Source organism: Kogia breviceps, chromosome 18, assembly GCF_026419965.1.
Source record: "Kogia breviceps isolate mKogBre1 chromosome 18, mKogBre1 haplotype 1, whole genome shotgun sequence".
NCBI classification, from domain to species: Eukaryota; Metazoa; Chordata; class Mammalia; order Artiodactyla; family Physeteridae; genus Kogia; species Kogia breviceps.
In genome coordinates, this window is record NC_081327.1 from 35066645 (window position 1) to 35090052 (window position 23408).

A 23408-nucleotide genomic window follows, 5' to 3' on the forward strand; every position below is an offset into this window, starting at 1 on the left:
TGATTCAATAAAAATTAAAGTATAAAAAAATATTCAATAAAGATGCAGACCTACTAGAGAATGCACTTGAGGATACGGGGAGGGGGAAGGGTAAGCTGGGACAAAGTGAGACAGTGGCATGGACATATATACACTATCAAAAGTAAAATAGATAGCTAGTGGAAAGCAGCCGCATAGCAAAGGGAGATCAGTTCGGTGCTTTGTGACCACCTAGAGGGGTGGGATAGGGAGGGTGGGAGGGAGGGAGAGGCAAGAAGGAAGAGATATGGGAACATATGATATGTATAACTGATTCACTTTGTTATAAAACAAACTAACACACCATTGTAAAGCAATTATACTTCAATAAAGATGTTAAAAATAAAAAGAAAAGCTGTATTCACCAGCCACTATGACTCTGACAGATTTTCAACACTTAAAGAAAAAATAATAATAATAATATTCAAGATAGTCTAAATTTGTCAAGATCAAAAGCAAAGTATGGAGTATATGCTTTTTTTTTGCCTCCAATTTCATGAATGATTGGAAACAGCATTATAATCAGTATTTTTAAAAACTGGATACTTAGTCCCAAGAGGAGAGGAGGAGATGGTACTCAGCCAAAGTCATGCAGAAAATTAACAGGAGTTTGGATTCCTAAATTACAGCCTCAATTTATTTTATATAGAAATGTCTCTTAAAGTAAAAGTCTTCTGATACCACTGCGGAAGTGAAAGCTACTGAATTTCTCAATATCACCTCCTTCTCCAATTTTTCCCCTGACCACATATCCCTTTGATTTCTTCTGCTAAAGGCCTTATTTAACCATTCCCCCTACCCCAGACCAATCACCTAATTAAAGGATGCAGTTTTTCAGGACACAACCTTTGGTATCACTATCTTTTAAAAGGCTTCTTTCTTTAATCTCCTCTTTCCATACTAGGTGGTTTAGCTGGCACTCCTCTCCGTCCCTAGGTCATGAATTCTGGCATGTGTCCTATGTCATCACACCATTTTGATTGCCCATATACATCTCTTTTAGGATTTATCATACACAACAGTGCACCCTCAATGCCTGGCACATGATTTATCAGAGTGTAGATGCTGACTAAATATGAGTTGACGTGAATTACAAAGACATTCTCACTCATCAGTGCATATCCTGGCATTGTTGGACAGCCTGAGTTTATCTGAATATTTCTTCTCAAAGGTCTGCACAAGAAAACCCTTTGGCCAGACCCCTTGGCAGTGGAAATGATAATCTATGTAATCCTGATTAAAAAAGAGACCTTGGGGCTTCCCTGGTGGCGCAGTGGTTGAGAATCCGCCTGCCGATGCAGGAGACACGGGTTCGTGCCCTGGTCCGGGAAGATCCCACGTGCCGCGGAGCAACTAAGCCCGTGAGCCATGGCCGCTGAGCCTGCGCGTCCGGAGCCTGTGCTCCGCAACGGGAGAGGCCACAACAGTGAGAGGCCCGCATACCGCAAAAAAAAAAAAAAAAAAAAAAAAAAAAAAGAGACCTTGTATGATTACAATTTATCACTTTTGCTCAGAAGGTAAAATAATGACTCAATTCCAAAGGCATTCCGTGAAGACTCTATGTATTATCTTGATTTTTAGGAGAGACAACCATTCATTACATGGATTTTTTTTCCCCATTGAGCATGTTTTTCCTTAGCTCATTTTTACAGGTTCCACTGAGACGAATGTTATTTTGTATCCAATGAAGAAAGATGGTCTGAGTTTCAAAAAAAGGTCAATGAATTAAGTTAGTTTATTTTTAAGCTGGTCATTTTTCATACCCTTGATCGCCTGGAGGAAAGTTTAGACTGTCCTGCAACTTCACCCTGATTTCTTTAGATACTTAAGCATTTATTACTCACTTGCCTTGCATTTTATTTAGATTTTCCATCTTCAATCATTTAGGATGGACTGCAACTGTTTTCTCACTGCTGTCCTCAAATTAGTAGCTTTTTAAATAAATGTCACATTTCTCCCTGTCTGTGCCCAAAATGGTACAAGCAAACATATGGTATTGGGGGTGGCAGGGAGAGGGAAACAAAAAAAGAGAAAACATTTATAGAATACAAGTAAGCTATTTTCAGCCTTTTGAAGCGATTCACAAAAATGACAATTCATTTTATAATTACTACCACCTCACATTTTATCTGATACCAAACTGCCTCGTATGTCTATGTATAAAGGAGACCTGGGCCTGCTTCCAAGTTCTATAGGTCCGTTTGTAAACCAATGGCAGCCCCAGGCACAAGCTACAAAGCGTGGAAGTCAAGTCGGGGTACAGGAGAATGCTGAAAACCTGGATCTTGCAATCAGAGAGACTCACTTTGAATCTTGCTTCAAACACCTTGTGTAATAAATGTATCAATTCTGATCCTCCGTTCTCTCATCAGTAACACTGAGATGACATTAGCACCTATCTCAAAATATTGTGTGGAATAAATTAAATTAAATTTGATAATGCATGCAAACCCAATTAGCACACTGCCGAGAACATAATACGTGTTCAATAAAGGAGGTGGTAGTTGTTTACATTCTTGTTTTTATTTTTCCTGTTGTTTATAATTTGACAGAGAGTTTGATTTAAAGAGGGGGAAGGCATTTTACCTTACTTTCTCTGAAACACAATTTTGTCAGTTGCAAAACGGAGACATAAATTCTTCCCTCTATACTGTGGTTTTAGAAACACAATAATATTTTCCCTTTTTTACTGTTATTGTTATTATTACTATCACAGTGACCTCTGGAACAGGGAGATATATTAATAACCATTCCTTCCTTCTGCAATGGCCCCTGAACCTTTCTATCTTAACATCTAATCTAGAACTAAATCTGGGCAAGAATTTATCACTGAATCAAGGCTCATTTTTGCAAGTACCAGAATAGCATTGCATTGGCTAGACACTTAAGACATCAGTATGAGACTTGGAAATGACAGGAATTTTAGTCCTAAGTGAATCTCAACAACAACAACAAAAATCACATGTGAGGTTACAATGGTGTTCTTCCCACCACAAAAATAGAAGGAAGGCACGCTGGAAAGCAAGCTGGATTTCCTACCTGGTGCTTCACACATCTTCTCTTTGAGCTGTGGCAAGCTTTTCTCTTTCTCTTTATTAATTCGTTCCTTCCCTCTATCCTTCCTCCCCACCCCACCCTCTTCTTGCCTTCCTATCTCAACTACTTATTGAATGACTTTAGGGGCCAAACATTCTCCTAGGCATAGGGATGCAAAATGAACAAATCAGACAAGCCCCATTCTTTCATGAACTATACATTCTAGCATGAAAACTGACTTAGAATTATAAACAAGTCAATTACAAGATAATTACTGATTATGAGATACTCAAAGAAGATGATAAACAGAAAAAAATGGCAAATCTTTCTGCAGTCTTAAGCTTATACCTAAAACAGGAGGAGAAGCTCTCCCTCCGACAGAGTGATTGATGTGTTATATGGCAACAGGAAATAATTCCAGAAAATTAGAAAGTAGCAAGCCACGGGGGCAGCAGAACTTCTGTTCCAAAGTCCAGAGTTCTATTCTTAGCATTTTTGTGAGGATAAAACAAGACACATAAATGTATTCTTGTCTCCTATGTTCTGGTTTCCTTTTCTTTACTGAAAATATTCTAGCATCAGTGACCTGCTGACAGCGGGCATATGGGCAATCTTCTTTACAAAGTTCATCCCACCAAATGATTCTCCACATACAAGCTTGGAGTCCTACAATTCAACCCCGTTCAGACACTATCTACCCAGAGGTAGCATCAGGCTCCGCAGGCTGTCACCCGAGCTGACCAACTGATTAAAGATCACAGTTTCCCTCATCCCCCTTCTTGGACTTCAGACTCTAGTTGCAAGTCTAGGTGGTTACTTGTTCTTCTGACCAACTGGCTATAAATCAGAAGTCCCCACGACCCCCTCCTTGAGTTCAATTAATTTGCTAGAGCTCTTAAGAGAACTCAGAAAAACATTTCACTTCCTAGATTATCAGTTTACTGTAAAAAGATATAAGTCAGGAATGGCCACATGGAAGAGACACGTGGGGCAAGGTACGGGGCAAGGGGGCGGAGATGCCATGCTTTCTTCAGGTGCCACTCTCCCCAAATCTCCGCCTGTTCACCAATCCAGAAGCTCTCTGAACCCCGTCCTTTTCAGATTTTATGGAGGCTTCATTATAAGGGCAGGACTGATGAAATCATTGGCCATTGGCAAAAGATTCACACTCCAGCCCTTCTCTCCTCCCCAGAGGTCTGAGGGTGAGACTGAAAGGTCCAACCCTTTCATCAGAACATTGGTTCCCTAAGTCACCTGGTTAACATAACAAAAGACACCTTTATCACTCTCACCTCTTAGGAAATTCTAAGGATTTTAGGAGCTCTGTGCCAGAAACTGGGACAAAGACCAAATACACATTTCTTGTTATAAATCAAAATAGCACAACAGCCTTTTTTTTTTTTCCAATAAATGTTACCTATTAACACTCCTACTATCAGTTTTTGACTAATTCACCAAGCACATGCTAATTTTATGTATTACTGTTTTAAATAAAAATCACATTCTCAACGTGTTGTGGCAGCCACAGAGCCTACCGCTTGGATTTCTTCTCAAGAAAGAGCTTGCCCAAGAGTACAGTTAGCCGACAACATCCAGCTGAGGCATTTTTAGGATCGGTTTTAAGATTCAAGCAGAGGACCTACTCTTCCCAGACACATCCCAGCCAATGGCTGTGCATGGCAGGTGATAGTAAAGCTTGGTCATTTGTGTGTACCATGAGACTCCTTTTAAGAGAAATCTCTGTTCCAGGGACCTCTGTGGGTTTGGCCAAGATGCTGTCAAATCTACATCGCCTTATCCTATGTCCTCTCCTCCTAACTTACATGGGAATGAGATCTGTCTGCATCACAGTATGATGGGCTTCCCTGCCTACTTCTGTTTCATCTCTGATATGGATTGAATGTTTTTGTCCTTCTCCAGATTCATACACGGAACTGTAATCCCCACTGGGATGGTATTTGGAGGTGGGGGCTTTGAGAGGTAGATCATGAGGGTGAAGACCTCATAAATAGTATTAGCATTCATGTATAAAGAGGCCAGAGAGCCAGCTTGTTCTCTTTCCAAGAGGATAGGAGAAGTCAGCCTCTGCAGCCCAGAAGAGGGTCCTCACCGGACCCCAACCATGCCCACCCTGATCTCAAACTTCCAGCCTCTAGAACTCTAAGAAATAACTTTCTGATTCTTATAAGCCACCCAGTTTATTGTATTTTGTTATAGCAGCTGGAACTAAGACAGTGCTTCTTCTATCTTTCACAGTCATTAACCCCCAGCAAGTCACTTGTTTTCCTAACTCCACCTCAGAGTCTATTTCCCAGAGGACACAACTGGTGCACACCTTTTGGTCACCAGGAAGGGTATTCAAAGTATTTTGAATCTGTTTCTGTGTCTATACACACACACATACATTCATACCAGTTTCAAATTTTTTTAAAAAGAGAGAACAAAGGCCTCAGAGAGTGACAAATTTAGATTCTTTGGGAACAACTAACACTCAGTTTTCACTGGAACACACTCAAGTGTAATTATGCACACATTTACACAATAAGGTTTACATTTCACTCACACATATTGATGTTTCGGCTAAAGAATTTAGGCTGACTTTATTGATTATTAAATTTAGCCTCTATTTCCTTCTGCATTGTGTCTGCTTTAGTTAAAAACCTCAACTTCACTCAACCAATATTTATTAAGCAACTATTATGTATATGCTTCAAGTATCATTTCTCTCCATTACATTTTCCACAATAGTACCAGAATAACTTTCTAAAATATAAGTCAGATAACTTTGTATCTGTCACATTGGAAATGATACGGCTAAAATGAATATGTGTTGAGATAAACACTCATTATGCTAAGTAAAAATGTAAATCTTAAATGATGCTGACAATATTTAATTAAGCAAATGGCAGTATATGTCAATGAGATTTAAAATTGCCCAAATCCTCTGACTTAGTAGCGGGCTTTTATTCTCTGTACTTCATCGTAAGTTATTCTTAAGATATAAATTATTTAAATGGCATCATCATACTTCCTTGTATTTATGTTGAAAAAAAAAAAAGTCTGTCTGCCAAAATGGATTGTGAGATACTGAGATTAGCTGAGTGGATTGTGAGATACTGAGATTGTGAGTAGGCTGAGATTAGCCTTTGTGAATTTTGTCTCCTTATACTTAATTTGGCACCTGGAACATAGTGAATGCTGACTGGATGTTTGCTGGATTAATATCCATTGCTGATCCAAAGATACAAACTTACAGTTATAAAGTAAATAAGTCCTGGGGATATAATGTTCAGCACAGTGAGTATAGTTAATAATACTGTGTTGTATATTTGAAAGTTGCAAAGAGAATAGATCCTCTACTCTCTGTGTGGTGATGGATGTTAACAAGACTTATTGTGATAATCACTTCACAATATATACCTATTATCGAATCTTTATGTTATACATCTGAAACTAATATATAGTTATGTGTCAATTATTTCTCACTATATTACACTGTAAATGGTGGACTTTGGAGATTCAAGTAAACAAACAAATAGCCACGGAGCAAAGGAGGAAACTATTCAATTCCCCTTGAGCAATTAACACATTTCTGTTTTGTGGAAGCCACTACACCGTAACTATTGCCTATGAAAAGAGAAGTTCAAAGATATCTGACAGTGGCTTCGAAATTAAGGACCTGGGTGTGAGTCCCAACTCTGGTCCCAACTCTCACTGTAACTTTGGCCAGGGAATAGGACATCTCTAGACTTTTTCTCTTCCCTCAAAATTCAAAGCTGACCGACCACCTTCTCTACCACTTCCCCAGGGTCATCAAAGAGCACAAGTGAGATGACGTTTATGGCAGACTTCCTCTTTCACTGAGGAAGAAAATGTAATTATGCCCCTAACTAATGTATTTTACAAGAGCTCTTTCCTGTTTCCAAATCTAAATTCAATTTTAAGCGATGACCTATTTATGTATAAATGTATTTTTTCTCACTTTTAAATGCATGAGATTTTACTCTTTGAATTAGAAAAAAGTGAGGAGAGGCTTTAAATTTTTAATTTAATTAATAATTGACTTAATGGTAAGACATGAAAATTCATTCCAATATTGCTGAAAACTCATGAATCAAAGAAACAATATGTGTATGTGCCCACATATTGAATTTTTCTATTTGGAAATCTGCAGACAAAACCACCAGATACAGAATAAAAGTACACACAAAAAAAGATAGTGTTATATATAATAATTTTTAAATGTGCTACAAAAAACAAGATGATAAGTGTGACAAAATGGCTTACTCTTACTTCATTGTTAAAATTAAACAATAAAAGCGATATCTTCATTTACAAAAACTATCATTTTATGAAGTTATGTTCCAAATCATTAAAAATAGTTTTTTTGGTTTTGTTTCATTTTTTAAATAACTTATTTCCTGTTTGCTAAAATCTATACCGTTGGACTCAGGATACTGGTGGGGTTTAATATTGGCAAGAATAATAATATCTTCATAAGACCTCTGGTGCATAGATATCAGTATCCTGTTTTACAAATGAGGAATCTACTAGCAAATGTAATAATATCCATGCATGGAATGATTACCACATGTCGTGTACTGTAGGTTTAATATTTATTGCTTCATCTGAACTTCATCACAAGGCTATAACGAAGGTTTCACAGCACTTTATAGATGTGTGAGTTGAAACTTAGAAAGCTTTATAAATATTACTTGCCAAGCATCATGCAGCCTATAAGTAACTGTATTTATTCTTAAATCTGATATTTAAGTCTGCCTGCTTTATAAGCTCATTTTCCCAGGGATGAACAATGGTGCCAGGCCATCTGTTAAACAGGTGATACTCTACAAAGGATCTGCAATTCATTTTAATATGTATCAAAATGATTGTCAGGCTTGCCATGTACCTCTCATTGCACAGGAATAACACATTCAAATGTTATTGATAGGCAGTGAAGTACTTAACCATGACATTTCATAATCCACAACCCAAGAAAAGTATTGTCATAAGCAATGACATGGTAAATAGAATTCAAAATTTAGGCCACAAACCTGTTTCAGGCTCAATGGAAAAATAAGGTTGCCCTTCCAAGATACTATAAACCAACTTCGCACTGTTTCCATAAACTGGGTCATCAGCATCGGTAGCTGTTACATTAGTGACAGATGTACCTAAAAGAATGAAAAGAAAGAAAGAAAGAGAGAGAGAGGAAAAATAATAATTAACACATTATTCTTTGCCAAGAACTAAATTTTGTCAAGCATATTATACAGAAATCCATGTGTGGGAATAAGAAGGAAAAGAAATCATTTAAAAAATATGGAGATAAACTACTCTATCATAACTTCAATGATATACAAACCTTTTAAAAGAAAGAGTACTGCTAGGTTGGAGTACTATATAAAGATAGCTCTTTTAGAATTGGTATTATTTAGGAACCCTCTGTAGTTTTCATTTAAAGATACCTATCAGATTCATGTGGGCTTAGAGAATATGAAAAAGATACATATCAAAGAAATATGAAACATAAGGTTAATAATGATGGATATAACATGTAGCATTTAAGTTTTACAAAAGCACAACTGAATGTACCTGGAAAAACTGGCTGCTGAAAAAAGCTGTGCAGAAATATCAAAGGAGTATTTTATCCCATTTTTTTAATTCCTCAGAATATAAAATTATATTGGAACTACCAAGTAATCAGCATGTTTAGATAATTGGGCCTATGGATAACAGAATCAAAACCTTTATTTTTTTCCCAGGTTAATTTTCTATTTTTATTCACTCATTCATTTAGCAATTGAACACATTCAGCTTGCCTGATACAAAATATATATATTAGAACAAAATCTACACTCAAGAAGCCTACAGTTTGGTGGGGGGGGGGGGGGGGAAGAGGAGGGAAGAGACCAATGTACCTAGACATTCAGCTGAATGCAATGGCACAAGGTTTGGATCCCTCACTTAATCCAGCACAGACTGGATACGGTCAGGGACAGCTTTCTGAGAGGCATTGCATTTGAGTGGAATTATGAAAGACAGGTAGAGTTTAACCAGGAGAAGAAGAGCAGGGGAGGAATTTTAAACGAAAGTCAAGCATAAGTAAAAGCAAAATAGTCTGAGAGACTGAGGGAAATTCTGGTAATTGCTGAAAGTGGGGAGAAATTGGAGAAGCCTGGTGTGGTAACAGAATCATGTTCTATGAGGGCAGGGTCAATGTCTTCCTCACCCAGGAAGCGTCAGACATATAATTATCGAACATATATTTGCTAACTGAATGAATGGACGAATGAATGAATTATCTGATGATTTCGTGACAAACGGTAGGTAGGTATCACAAATGAGTTTCCTAGAAATAAATTCAAAGATGAAAATTTCTTGAATTTTCACTGAAGAGTCTCTTTTTTTTTTTTGTGGTATGTGCGTCTCTCACTGCCGTGGCCTCTCCCGCTGCGGAGCACAGGCTCCGGACGCGCAGGCTCAGCAGCCATGGCTCACGGGCCCAGCCGCTCCGCGGCACGTGGGATCTTCCCGGAAGATCGGGGCACGAACCCATGTCCCCTGCATCGGCAGGCGGACTCCCAACCACTGCGCCACCAGGGAAGCCCTGAAGAGTCTCTTTGATCAACATCTGTGGGAAAGTGAAAAGGACAAGTCTGCGCAGAAGCAACACTCGGGCAATGATGCAGTTAAAACATAGACCTCAGTGGTCTCCCCTCTAGAGCCGGGACAGTCATTGAGGAGATCCATCCAGGACTTTATACCCTGGCACTGACCAGTTATTGGCGGTGGGAACCTCCCTGAGAATGGAGGCTTGGCCCTGGTCCAGGGAGCTATCTTCAGCGGAGGGATCATCAGCTCTGAGCTGTCAATTGTCAACACTCCCAGCAGCTTAGGGAAGAGTGTTTTAAATCTTAAAGGAGTTGAGGGTGGATCTGAGCAGCATTCCTCTACGTTTGCTGAAACAATGTAGAGCCTTTGCAAAATCTTGCCAAGCCAAATCTTTTTGAAGGGTTCACTACAGAGGACAATGTAACGATATTTGTCAAGCAGTGGATTGTCCTGTAAAATTGGAATCTTTACTCAGAATGATGATTCAGAGGTGCTACAAGAGTCTAGAGTCAGAAATTTTAAAATGCTCTGAATGTCCTTTGTGTAATGCAGTCCACCAGATACTGGGAACGGTACCCAAAAAAATAACTTAATAAAGACTCATGTTCACAGGTAGCTCATCAACGAGCTGGTGAAATGAGGACATGAAGGTACAGTATTTGCAGTTATTTGAATATTGTGTGGGATGGAGGAGAAATGGAGGAAAAACATTCCAGGGGAGAGGAAGATAATAAGATAAAAGTGACTAGATTTTTCTAGGAGGAGAGATGTCTGGAAAAGCCAGCCGTTAAAGCTAAGGTTGGAGATGCAAGCTGAGAAAAAAAATACAAGGGCACGTGAATGTCAAGATGGGGAGAGCTGGCTTCATCCTGTAGGAAAGAGAGAAAATAGATCAGTCAACCCTAGGCAGGAGGCTCCTCCATTAGCGCTCCCAGATTCAGCTGGAGGCAGAGATATAGAAGATTAGGTGATCAGATGAGTTATGTATGTGGTTTACAGCAATAGTCCAGTTAAGAGGTGACAAAACATTGACACTGGGTAATGACAATAAATATGGGTCTCAATGCTTTTTTTCTTGTTTGGGTCCTTGCATTAAGTTTATCTAAAATGTTGAACTGGGGGTAAGCTGAGTAAGGGATTTTAAAAAATGAATCACGAGAAAAAGATTCAAGAATTACTGAAAGAAGTGAGTTCAGAGACTGATCAGAAAGGGTGAACTCTTCCATGCAGAAGACCACGCAATAACTTTTTTGTTTTCCTTTGTTTTGTTGTGTATTTACTTAGATTTCTTTTAGGAGAAATGCTGTTCCCCCACTATGAAGTAACACATTATCAGGAAAATAAAGTCAAGCTCTATAATCTGTTATCATGCTAAGTTAGTCAGTGTGAGCGTTTTGTAGCAGGCTCTGTTTAGGCTGGAGAAAGAGAAGTGACAAAGTAAAAACTTTCTGTCATCAACAAATTTACCTTGTAGTGAGGGACTCTAAAATTAAGAAATGTCTTCACAGAGAAAAAAAATAAATCTAGATAGTGTCTGAACAATGACAGGATCCCTGAATATATTTGTGGGGTGAGTGTATTTGGGCAGAGTAGCGTGGGGTTAATAGTTTCACAGATGGAACAGTTCCATGTGGAACGTTCTGAAACAAGTACCTCTTTCTCTTTGGACCAATCTCTTAACTTGTCTTAGCCCCAGATTTCAAATCTACAGTGAATACTAGAGTTACTATGAGGGTCAAACAAAATAATATACGTAGGGGCTAGAATGGCAATTACCACATGCTAATTAAGCCTGTGAGTATCACCTCTGCTCACGGATTCGAATCTAGCTTTGAAACATGTTTAGATCCCTAGGGTTCCTTTCAGATCTGTGGGATGGCAACACAGGGATGAGGGTGGGATACTTTTTAAAGTCTTCTCAGGCAACTCTGATGTAAAGCCAGAGTTCAGAACAACTGGAGTGGGCACCAGACTTTTAAAAATTTAACTTCACTCTTCTCCATAGAAGCATTCATTTCTACCCTGATTACCGTGAAGAACTTTTGCTCAGATTTGTATATAAAATGAAGTAATTTTTAAACCGCTCCTACTGCATAAACAGTCATGGAGGTTATTTCTTATTAAATAGAAGTTGGGGATAGTTCCTTGAGAATTTACTGTTGCAAGACTGATGAAGATTACATCTATTTTCATTAGTTAGTATAAATTTATATTATCTTATTATGAAAGGACTCCTATCACATTACCTAACATCGAGGCAAGAGTAGGGGACCATTTTCTCCATCATTTACATGCTCTGCTCTGTGATTCCGTTTTTTCACATACAAAAACAATAGTTTTTATTCTTCAAACCTCAAAGTTTTGTGTGAGGATCAAATGAGATATTAGTAAGTAGAGAGTAGTGGCTGAGAAGATAAATTTGAAGTCAAACTGTCTCTAACCAGAACACCTGTTTTATATTCCATCCTCAAGTTTTACTAGTTGTGTCCTTGGCCAAGTAACAAAACTTTTCTAACCTTGGATTCCTTAACCTGTAAAAAAGGAAGGTGATAGTAATTGTTATATCCTAGGTTTACTGAGTTAATTAAATATAATAATTTATGCAAACAGTATATAAGTTATTTACACAGTATTTCTGAGAGCTTTATTGTCACTATAATTACAGGTACATATGTGTATGTACATGAGAGATTGAATAATAAACTAGACTTTTACAATCCTGCCTAGTCGTTATAATAGTAGCTTATTTCCACTGGAGAGGATGTGGAGAAAAGGGAACCCTCCTACATTGTTGGTGGGAACGTAAGATGGTGCAGCCACTGTGGAAGAAAGTATGGAGGTTCCTCGGAAAACTAAAAATAGAATCACCACATAATCCAGCAATCCCACTCCTGGGCATATATCCAGACAAAACTGTAATTCAAAAAGAGGCATGCACTCCTATGTTCATAGCAGCACTATTCACAATAACCATGACATGGAAACAACCTACATATCCATCGACAGAGGAATGGATAAAGAAGATGTGGTACATATATAACAATGGAATACTACTCAGCCATAAAAAAGAATGAAATAATGCCATTTGTAGCAACGTGGATGCAACTATAGATTTATCATACTAACTCAGGTAAGTCAGAAAAATACCGTATGATACCACTTATACGTGGAATCTAAAATATGACACAAATGAACCTATCTATGAAATAGAAACAGAATCAGGGACATAGAGAATAGACTGGTGGTTGTCAAGGGGGAGGAGGGTGGGAGAGGCATGGATTGGGAGTTTGGGATTAGCAGATGCAAACTATTATATACAGAATGGATAAAAAACAGTCCTTCTGTATAGCACAGGGAACTACATTCAATATCCTGTGATAAACCATAATGGAAAAGAAAAAAATAATAGCTTATTTCCTTAAATTTGGAAGAGGAAACACAAAAAGGTATTCTCAATTGTAACAATATGTTGTCTTTAATAAGAAAGTGACTTAGAAAACACACACACACACATCTCACATTCTCCCATCTAGTCAATTCCATGTCAATTTGCTCTATGGTATAAAATTGCTGTGGGTTCAAAAATACAATGTATTTTGATGTAGCCAGCACAAGACCAGGCACTGGACACACCCTCAATACAAGTTTCTCAATGTTATTTGAGTGAGTATCTCTCATATTTGAGTATCATATCTCCCTGTCCATGCAAACCCCACACGCTTCCCAAGAAGAACCACTGGACGGGGGACTGTAACACAGCTAAGACAAGCTTTTACCCACATCCTCCTCTAGGATATTTCTGCCTGTTGTCTGGCTTCCCAGGAAATCCACTTCCTTCAACTTCAGACACCTGGAAATGAAAAGGCAGCACTACTTTCCGTCAAGGATGATATTTCTCCTAATAGTGATTCAAGACTGTTGATGCACCTGTACACTGGAATAAATGTGTGCAGAGGTTTTTGTGGATGCATTTGTCAAGTGATTACCCAGAGGGGGAGATATGGATGCTCTGAGGTTAATCTTACAGCAGAAAAGATTTCCAGTCAAGCTGCGGTATAGGCTTCTCCATGGAAATGCATGCAGAATGCAGACCACAGAGGCAAACAGAAAAGTGTAAACCTTGCGGGATAATGTTTCTTCAGAGCGGCAAGTGTTGGTGTGTGATAAATTGGACCCTGAGTAATACCCAGGAAATACAACAACAGGATTCTCTGTTTGTGTTTTCATTTGGAACTGTTTTTGTCCCTTTGTCAAGGATACAAGCGACTCATTTAGCTAGTGACTATAAATTTGACACTGTGCCATTTCTCCAAGAAAGCCCCTATTATAATCCAACTTGATGCTGATCCTAATTATAATAATATAGCTGTTGTATTTCCAGCTGTTGTCAACAAAAATGATCCCTGTCACCACCATTCATCCTGCTAGTATCAAGTCAAGTGTGAACATGTCAACTCCAAGGTGAATTCTGCTTTTAATAAACCCATTTTTCTGCATTTAGCTTCCTGGTTAAGGGCAATTTGCCAAAGTGCTGCTTGGACTTTAATTAACAGAGGGCTCCAGTATCATTTGCCTCTTGCCACACCTGAAAGCCCCCTCCTATTAGCAGCAGAACCTACACATCTGCCCCCTATAATGACAGCAAACACTACAAGCAAAATTAACCATTAAAAATTTTACAGTTAGGTTAGAGGTTCCAGTTTGCTGACAAACTAGGATGAAAGGTCTTCGGGAAAATAAGATGTTGGGATTTGGGTAGGGCAGCTCTGTTAGCTAGGCTCTACTTCTTTATGAGCAAGACAGCACACCGATTCTGCACACTACTCAGAAAGAAAAAATGCTGGTGCTGACACCCTGAGCGGAAAAACAAAGGTTTGGTGCAGCGTGAAAATGCGCACACTGGAAAAGCTAAAACTCTTACGATAAGAAGAACACAAACGCCGTTTGCAAAGACTCATTTGCAATACATTTTCAGAGAATAAGCATTTCAATAGCAGGTGAAAAAATAAAACAGCAGAACCTTTGCAATAGCTGAAATTCAGAGAGATATGCATTATTGGCCCTCCTAATATCATCTTCCAGCTTTGATTTGACCTTTTGGCTACTCTGATCCAAGTTCAGTATGTACAATACCCAGAAAGAGCGTCTGGCGTCATCATCTGAAAATATGTTACTTAAACATTCAGACTTTCCGAAGATCATAGGCCTAACAGGTCGCAGCAACGGACGCAAATGCCTTCATTATTTTAATAAAACTAAACCCTCAACCCATCTTCCCTCATCCTCCTTATTAATTCCCCCAGTAGTAGGCAATACAAGACATAATGGGGAACAGGTGTTGCTAATGACAACCCCTTTTGGTTGTTGTTGAATAGCAGGGCAATGATTTCATAATACCTGTGTAACTTGCTGACTTACTAGAAGCTGAAGAATCTGGCCCTGGATGTTTTAAACGTGTCATGCGAAATCCTTTTTTTTTTTTTTTTTTTTTTTTTTTTTTAGTTTTATCAAACCATGCTCTGGGGTTCCTCTGTACATGACTGGCATGCACTTTTAGAGGTTTTTTTTGGTTTGTTTGTCGTGCACCCCGTACCCAACCCCCAATTACAACACAGCACAGACCTAGTGTGCTTAAGAAAAAATCTGAGAATTAAATGCAGGCAGCCAATCCATTGTTCTTCACATCTCTCTGACTAATAACATAGGTTTCAACATTCATTTCTCCTGAAGGGCCTCAAGCAAACTCCCACAGTGGGAAAGATGGCCTAAATCCTACCAGTATTTTTTTTCTCATTTTGCTGTTTGATTATAGAAGACATACACCAAATACCCAAATCGCCAAGGGATGCTTTAGGGTGTCTTTGGAAGAAGAGGAGGATTAAACATGGATCAGTAAAAATTACAGCTTGTTTTTTGTTTTTTTTTTTTGCAACCCTGTGTATAAAGAGTTCTTCCCAACCAAGTTCTGGGGGAAATAAATAGTGAACTGTTGTACCATCTGACTGTTTGGGGTTCATTCACCTATAAGCAAGAAGACAGATTTCCACTTCCTTCTAGGAACTTGTGCTCTGAACCACTGTTGTCTAACTAGAAAGTTATGTCAGGGTGATAAAATGAGATTTAACCCTTCTATTTTGTTGGTGATCAATCCTGCAATTGAACAGGAGGCCGAGGTGGCCTCCGCTTGCCATTTCACTTCAGAAACCTCTCTTTGAAGACACACAACACACAGTGCAATCCTAAACAATCACGTCCCAAGCCACCTTCTTTTACAAAGGCCTAACCATTGCTCATTGCGTGTTCTCCTCCTGTTGCCAGCTCTCAGCGTGTAGTGAAATGTTGCTTCCAAAATTTTACAGGGTCCAAATTGAATTTATTATGGGAACAGGGACAGATTCTTAACTGCAGTCGGGGGGATAGACAGCACCAAAATGTATCCTGTCACTTCTCTGGCTCTGTTTTGAGACATAAACTTGGGAAATAAAGTTCAGTTTCCATATTATATTCTGGAGCATTTCGAGGTATAAACAGTTTTGTAACTTAATGAAACCTCCATACACACTTAACATTGTGTTTTTAAAATGAGCCTGAAAGTTTCTGGAACAATTAAACACTTCAGAAAATGCACTGGAGCACACAGATGTCTTCTATTCACCCATGCATCATTTCAGCAAACATCTGTAATATGCATAGGGTGAGAGAAAAGAAAAATAATGTATGGAAATGTGTAACTGGGGCTTCCCTACTGGCGCAGTGGTTGAGAATCCGCCTGCTAATGCAGGGGACATGGGTTCGAGCCCTGGTCTGGGAAGATCCCACATGCCGCGGAGCAAATGGGCCCGTGAGCCGCAACTACTGAGCCTGCGCGTCTGGAGCCTGTGCTCCGCAACAAGAGAGGCTGCGATAGTGAGAGGCCCGCGCACCGCGATGAAGAGTGACCCCCGCTTGCCACAACTGGAGAAAGCCCTAGCACAGAAAGGAAGACCCAACACAGCAAAAATAAATAAATAAATTAGAAAAAAAAATAAACTCCTACCCCAAACATCTAAAAAAAAGAAGTTATAAATAAATAAAAGAATACCCCCCCCACCAGCACCCTCAGCTGCCACTCTCCATTAAAAAAAAAAAAAAAAAAAGAAAAAGAAAATGTGTAACTGTAAAATCTCAGCCATGTTTACTATGCACAGGAGAAAAATGCCTTCTATATCCCAGGCAAACAACGCCAGGATGGTGGGCTACCCACTGCTTTCGCAAACCTATAATGAGGACAATTGGAGGCCTGGTTGTGAAAACTAATAAGCTGAATGTTTTACAGTTTCATGTGCATAAATAAACACTTTCAGAATCAGAATGACTCTTTTATAATACAACAGGGGAAAAAAAGTATATTTTCTTTTCTTAGACGGCCTGTTCCCAGCAATCAGGCCTTTGCTGTTCCAGTACCTATGGAACAAAATCCTATAAATGCTTAAGTAAACTAGCATCATTTATGCTTTACACTGACAACTATTTCCATCCTGACCTTGCACAATTATCCTACCAGTGGCACTGCAGGCATCTTCTACAATGTGTCAGGACTGCAGTAGGTAGAAAAGCTTTGTTTATTCTGTGTTATTATCTGAATTCATTCATACACTCGCACAAAGCCTATTTGCATATTACGTGCTGTGTGCGGGGCTCAGAGTTCGATGGGGAGGGTACAAGAATGTGCAACAAAGTCCGAGTTTCTGTCCCAACAGTGTTTGAAGTTTATTTTAGCAGTGCTTGCACATCATTTCACTTTATTATAGGAAACTGCGCCAATCATTAAGTTTATTTCTAGAAGTCATGATGCAGTGGAAAACACCTATATACTACGGTTATAACGGCAGAAGATTTTGTTCACATCATCTTATTGTAAGACAGATCATATTCTACATCAATGTCTTGCCACTCTCACACAGCAAGGGCATTTTTCTTTTTTTTTCTTTTTTACATCTTTATGGCTCAGTTTCTTAACCTAAAAAATGGGAATGATATCACCCACTTCATGTTGTTATTCTAAGGCTCCATAAAGGTACCACACAATCAGCACTCCCCGGGTGATGGGACATTGTATAAAGCCACATCCCTGGGTTCTCCAGGGCATGCTACTACTTTATTTACATTTGACGAAGTGAGAATTTGGGGCCAAGATGCATAAGAAAAAATATAACCATTGCAGTGGCTGTTCATTTTTATTCTTTTAGAATAAGCTTAATTTTCTAGTTAAAAGACAGGACTTTAAAATATTTCAGTAGTGTGGTCCTGGCTGCCCTGCCTCCCTTTCTTTCTTTCTTTTTCCCCCCAAGCTTTACTGAGGTATAACTGACAAAAAAAATTGCAATATATTTAAAGTGGTGTACAACGTGATGATTTGATATATGTATACATTGTCAAATGATTACCACAGTCAAGTTCATTAACACACGCATCACATCACATAGTTACCTTTTCCTCCCAAATGTGAAATACAAAATGAGTAACTCTCCTATCAAATTGCGAACCTGGCAACATGAAAAGCCACTGAGCTGTTGTGCTATTGGGAAGGGAAAGTCCTAGACAAAACAGGCTTAATTGGGCAATTATTACAGTGCTATGGTTTCAAAGAGATTTAAAAAAATAAGTATTCACGAATTCATCCAAAATATGCCATCCTACATGTGCCGCCAGCTAAAATGGAGGTGAATTGGGCTGATCTCCTATTTGGGCCCTTTATTATTGCAATACATTTTTATTCAGCTCCTGTGACGTGTCAAGCCTTCTTTTAGGCACCTAAGAAACTTGATAGTTAGAAAATTATTGCTTTCTTGAAGGGCAGACTAGTGGAAAGGCAGAAAATTAAATAACGAACAAAAATGACGTGATAAAGTGCTGTAGGTCAAAGAAAGGAGCTGGATAACACAGGGCAGCCAAACAGCAACAGCAAGGTTTCTGGGAGGAGGGGACATTGATTTATTTAAGAAAAAGGATGATCTTGAGTCAATGTTCAGACATGGGATTGCAAATCAGGAAGAATCCCCATGAAAGAGGTTAATCAGATTGGAGCTTTTCTTAGGAAAATACGAAGTTAGAAATGAGTTTTGGACAGCTCTTTTACACCACTCACCCAGAGTTCTCTAATTTAGCCAACTTTTTTTTTTTACACTTTTTGACAGACTTGATCAAGTACATTCCTATCCCTAATACATCCACCTAAGTTGTTCAGACACAGATTCAAGATTTAGTTGATTCCTAAGCTGAATAGTTCCCTCTTCTGAACTCTAAAAATACTTTATCTGTCTCTCGGGGCACCTTTTACTTTTATATATACATTGCACTGCATACAGATTTTTCCTTTTCAGACTGAAAGCTTCTCGAAAACAATACTCTTTCTTATTTGCTCAACTTTCCCCTCTAATCGTCTTCTCCAGAATGAACTCACTCTCTAACGTGGCTTCATCCCTTTATCACATCATAAACATAGCTGCACATTGTCCTAGTTGTACAAATGCTAAGAACACCTGGTATAAAATAGTTATTTATTTAACGTTTGCAACAAGGCTTTGAGCATTTGTGATGATTATCTGCTTTCAAACAGAAAGGGATAAATCCTATATTCAAAACCAGAAGTTTCCAAACTGGCCCTTGTAACTCCTACACAAGCACCATATGCTTCGGAACTTCATGTATTTAAGTGCAGAAAATATGGTTCAATGTCCTTATCTTTCTCTCTAGCATCCCAGAAAGTGCCTTGCATATAAATATGTACTAAGTGAATAACTGAATAAATGAATGAATGGTTATTTTCTGTAGGAACACATATTCAGAAATTAATACAGCAGATTGATCCACTGATATTTTAAATAGGTGTTATTTCTATTTTTTTGTCTCTTTCATATTTTAGGTTGTTAGTGAAGAAACAGTAGAGATTTTTGTTCCTCTTGAGAGTAGTCATGATCTTGTCTTCCTCAAGAGAAGCCCACTTTTGTGGCTGTAAACAAAAGCTAGTATGATATCAAACCCTTACATAAGGTTGTGAAAATTTCCTATAGAAGAAATGATGGACTGAAGACATTATTGGGTGGGGAGGTGTTTAGAGGGTGGAAAGTGTTTTTACCAGGAGTAAAGACCCTCCCAGGGACTAGGAAGAACGATAAAGATGGTAGGCTCCACAGGTGATAGGTTGGAGCCTGTCTAGGTTTCACAAGCCTGTACCAAGATGGCTGCAGTCACATCCATGAAGGCTGATTAGTAAGAGCCCAAGTCTGAAAATTGGGCATCAAAGCCAAGCTTATCATGCAGTGAATAAATAGTCACAAGGCTACCTTCCACCCCAGGCAAGCACAGGTCTAGCAGAGAACTGGACCAGGAGGTTCCATGAGAGTATGCATCAACAAAATAATTTGATAGTAAAGGGTGGTAGCAATGGCCAGGGATGGGTTGGTGATGGAGGGTGGAGAAGAGCTGCACTCTCCTTCCAGCTGATAGAGCTTGAAGTCTAGTGGAACTTTTTCTGTGATGAGTAAATCCCTCTGGAGTTTCCTATGATCCAGAAGAATAAGTACTTTCTGCCCATCTTACTAGTATGTGCTTAAGGCAATTCTACTTAAACTGGAGCAAATAAGTGGAGATAGCATTTCTTGAATCTGAGCCACTCCTTGCTAGATGTTCCACTGACATTACATAGGGAAGCTCCTTAATTCTTACAAAAATTCACAAACAGGGTACTATGGACTACTTTTTTGTGCCCTCCCCCATTCCTATGTTGAATTCCTAATCCTCAGTGGGATAGTATTAGGAGATGGAACGTTTGGGAGGTAATTAGTTCATGAGGACAAAACCCTCAGAGTGGGATTAGTGCACTTAGAAGAAGAGGAAAAAGACACCTTGCTTCTCTCTCTCTGCTCTCTACTATGTGAAGACATGGCAAGAAGATGGGTATCTGCAAACCAGGAAGCAGGTTCTCACCGGACGCCAGATCTGCCGACACCTTGATCTTGGACTTCCAGGCCTCCAGAATGGTGAGAAATAAATGTTTGTTATTTACCACCATCTTTTATTACCAAGTTCTAGGTTATAATTTAAGAAGCTGGCATTCTTCAAGTCCAGTTCTATCTGATCCAAAGACATTTCTACTCTACTAAAAAGAAAAAGAGAGGCATACATCATTTGTACATTGGTATTGGTGTATTTCAAATTAAATTTTACCTATCATAAAATCAGAGACTTTCAGTATGGAAAGGGAGAGATATCACTTGGTCCTAATCCCAAATTCTGGTTGGGACAAAGACAGTGATACCATTAACTGTCTCCAACTATGTCCTGCATACTATGCCAAGTCCTTTATCTTTCCTTATTCATTTGTATCCTCCAAATACATCTATTAAGCTGAAACGGTTATCTTCATTTTTAGATGGGAAAACAGGCTCAAAGAAGCTACATAAACGTATTAAGACATATAGTCCATAAGTGGAGAAACACTGTTCTAACTGTTTCATTTTCCCCTCAAACTCCAAGAGTTCAAATCTGGAGTTCCAGCACCTTACCATAAATAGTCATATGTCTGAAACCTAACCATATAACTAAGGAATTCACACACATATATAACCCTGACAAATAATCAAAAACACGAGGGCTGTGATTGGAAAATTAGCCTTGGCAAAGGTACCTCACCTCAAAGAAAATTAATCATTGGATTTAAAATCCAAGTTGATCCATGTCAATTCCTAACCCCGTCTTCTGCATCTCTGGTACTACTAGCTCATTCCTGGACACAGGGATTCCTGGATGCCAGTTAAGAGTCTGTTTTCTGGGCTTCTCTGGTGGCGCAGTGGTTGAGAGTCCGCCTGCCGATGCAGGAGACACGGGTTCGTGCCCTGGTCCGGGAGGATCCCACATGCCGCGGAGCGGCTAAGCCCGTGAGCCATGGCCGCTGAGCCTGCGCGTCCGGAGCCTGTGCTCCACAACGGGAGAGGCCACAGCAGTGAGAGGCCCGCATACCGCAAAAAAAAAAAAAAAAAAAAAGAGTCTGTTTTCTTTCCCCCAGTTCATCCTAAAAGATGTGGGAGAGGAAAGGGACTTCTACAGCTGTATAGGAAGAAGTTAAGTGTGGCCATATAAAACAAGCAGAGCATAGAAACTAGAAGAATATAGTGAGACCTTGGCACCTGCTTGCTTGGAAAGAGTTGGGGGAAAAAATATATTGGCAAGTCTACTTGCCTTAATTAAAATCTTGGTGAAACCAAAATAATACATGAAAGACTAGGCACCGAATTTATGAAAAATGATCAAGGATCTGCCAACATCTTGAGGGTTTTTTTTTAAAGTGGGAGGATAGAAACCCACAAAGAGGAAGAGAGGATGAGATAGACAGACTACAACTGATTACACTTTCAGCCCTGAAGATGTACTGATGAATCTGACGTGGACCACACTTTTAAGTAGCTTAACAGGAAAAGTGAATTCGTATTTTATCTCATCTTTTCTTTAGATTGCCTTTGTAACCTTCTTTCTCTTTACTCTCCCTTTCTTAGACCCTTCTTCTCATTCTATGGATATTTATTGATTGCTGTATATCATCAAACTGTGCTTGGCCCTGGGGTATCAAAAATGAATATGGTTCCTTCCTGGCCTTTGGGGGATTCACAGCCTAACCAGGGAGAGGCATGGAAAGAAACATCTTTGCATAGGCTGTAACTTAGGTTAGGTTCCAGGTGTGTGTACAGAGGAGATTGACTCCAAGTCCTACTGCTGGGAAAGATGGATGGCAAGTTAGAGGTGTGTCAATGAATCCTTCCCTGATATGAGACAGGGCAGGTAGTTCAACTTCAAGGGTATTCTGTGATTTACAAATATACTGACTTTGCCATCAGAAATGAATGGCATATGTGTGTGGAGGTGTGTAAGGTTTTTTTTCTTCCATTCCTAAATATTGATCACACTAAGGTAAGACCTTGTCCAAATTTGGGTTTTATTTAGAAAACAACTTACTGTGCATCAATTTATTTGAATAGTACATTAGAAATATCAATATTTTCTTAGATTTGTTTAAATTTTAATCATGATACTGTGCTGGGAAAGGTAACTTTACTAGGTTCTAACAAAAAGTAAAAGCAAAAAATAGCAGATTTGAAAGACACACAGAGAATTTGGGGACCCATCAAAGAAAATCCCAGGTTCATTTTAAAAATAAGTGAAATGATAAAATAAAGTTCAATTCAGTTACATTCCACTCTTTTCACTTCTTCCTAGTTACCACATTTAATAACCTTAGGTGGAATAAGAGAAATTACTATATATGTTTTTCAACAGCTATTCCTTTCCAACTATATTTTACAACATCTGCAGCTTTTTTCTCCTTAACATTTATACTACCTTTGTGTTTACCCTTTGGGCTAATTTGTAGTTGACCCCTGTAATAGAGCCCTTTTAACCAACATTTTGTGACAGACAATCATTGATTTAGCAGTCTTGCAGAATGCCTTAAAAATCAATGTACCCAGAAGAAGGAACTGGTGGGACTTCATAATATCACATCTCATTTTTATAACAAATTTCCAAGTTCCTGTCTCATTATTTATACCAGACAGGGCATGATGATGAGATACACAACCCGTTCTGTCCCTTTTGGCAATCCATTTATAACTGAAGCACAATTAATATCTTTACAGCTGTTCTCCAGGAAGAAAGAAAAATGTGGGAGAAAAGATTCTGTACATGTTTGAGTATAAATGTGTGAA

General features: G+C 38.9%; 1 protein-coding gene across 2 annotated transcripts in view; it reads right to left on the bottom strand.

Moving 5' to 3' along the window:
- CDH8 (cadherin 8) overlaps nucleotides 1–23408 on the bottom strand; it is a 374358-nt gene that overhangs the window by 186659 nt on the left and 164291 nt on the right. For both annotated transcript variants that reach the window (XM_059044956.2, XM_059044955.2), the window contains exon 4: nucleotides 8109–8228. In XM_059044956.2, coding sequence (XP_058900939.1) covers nucleotides 8109–8228 — 120 coding nt within the window. The remainder of the gene's footprint in view (nucleotides 1–8108; nucleotides 8229–23408) is intronic.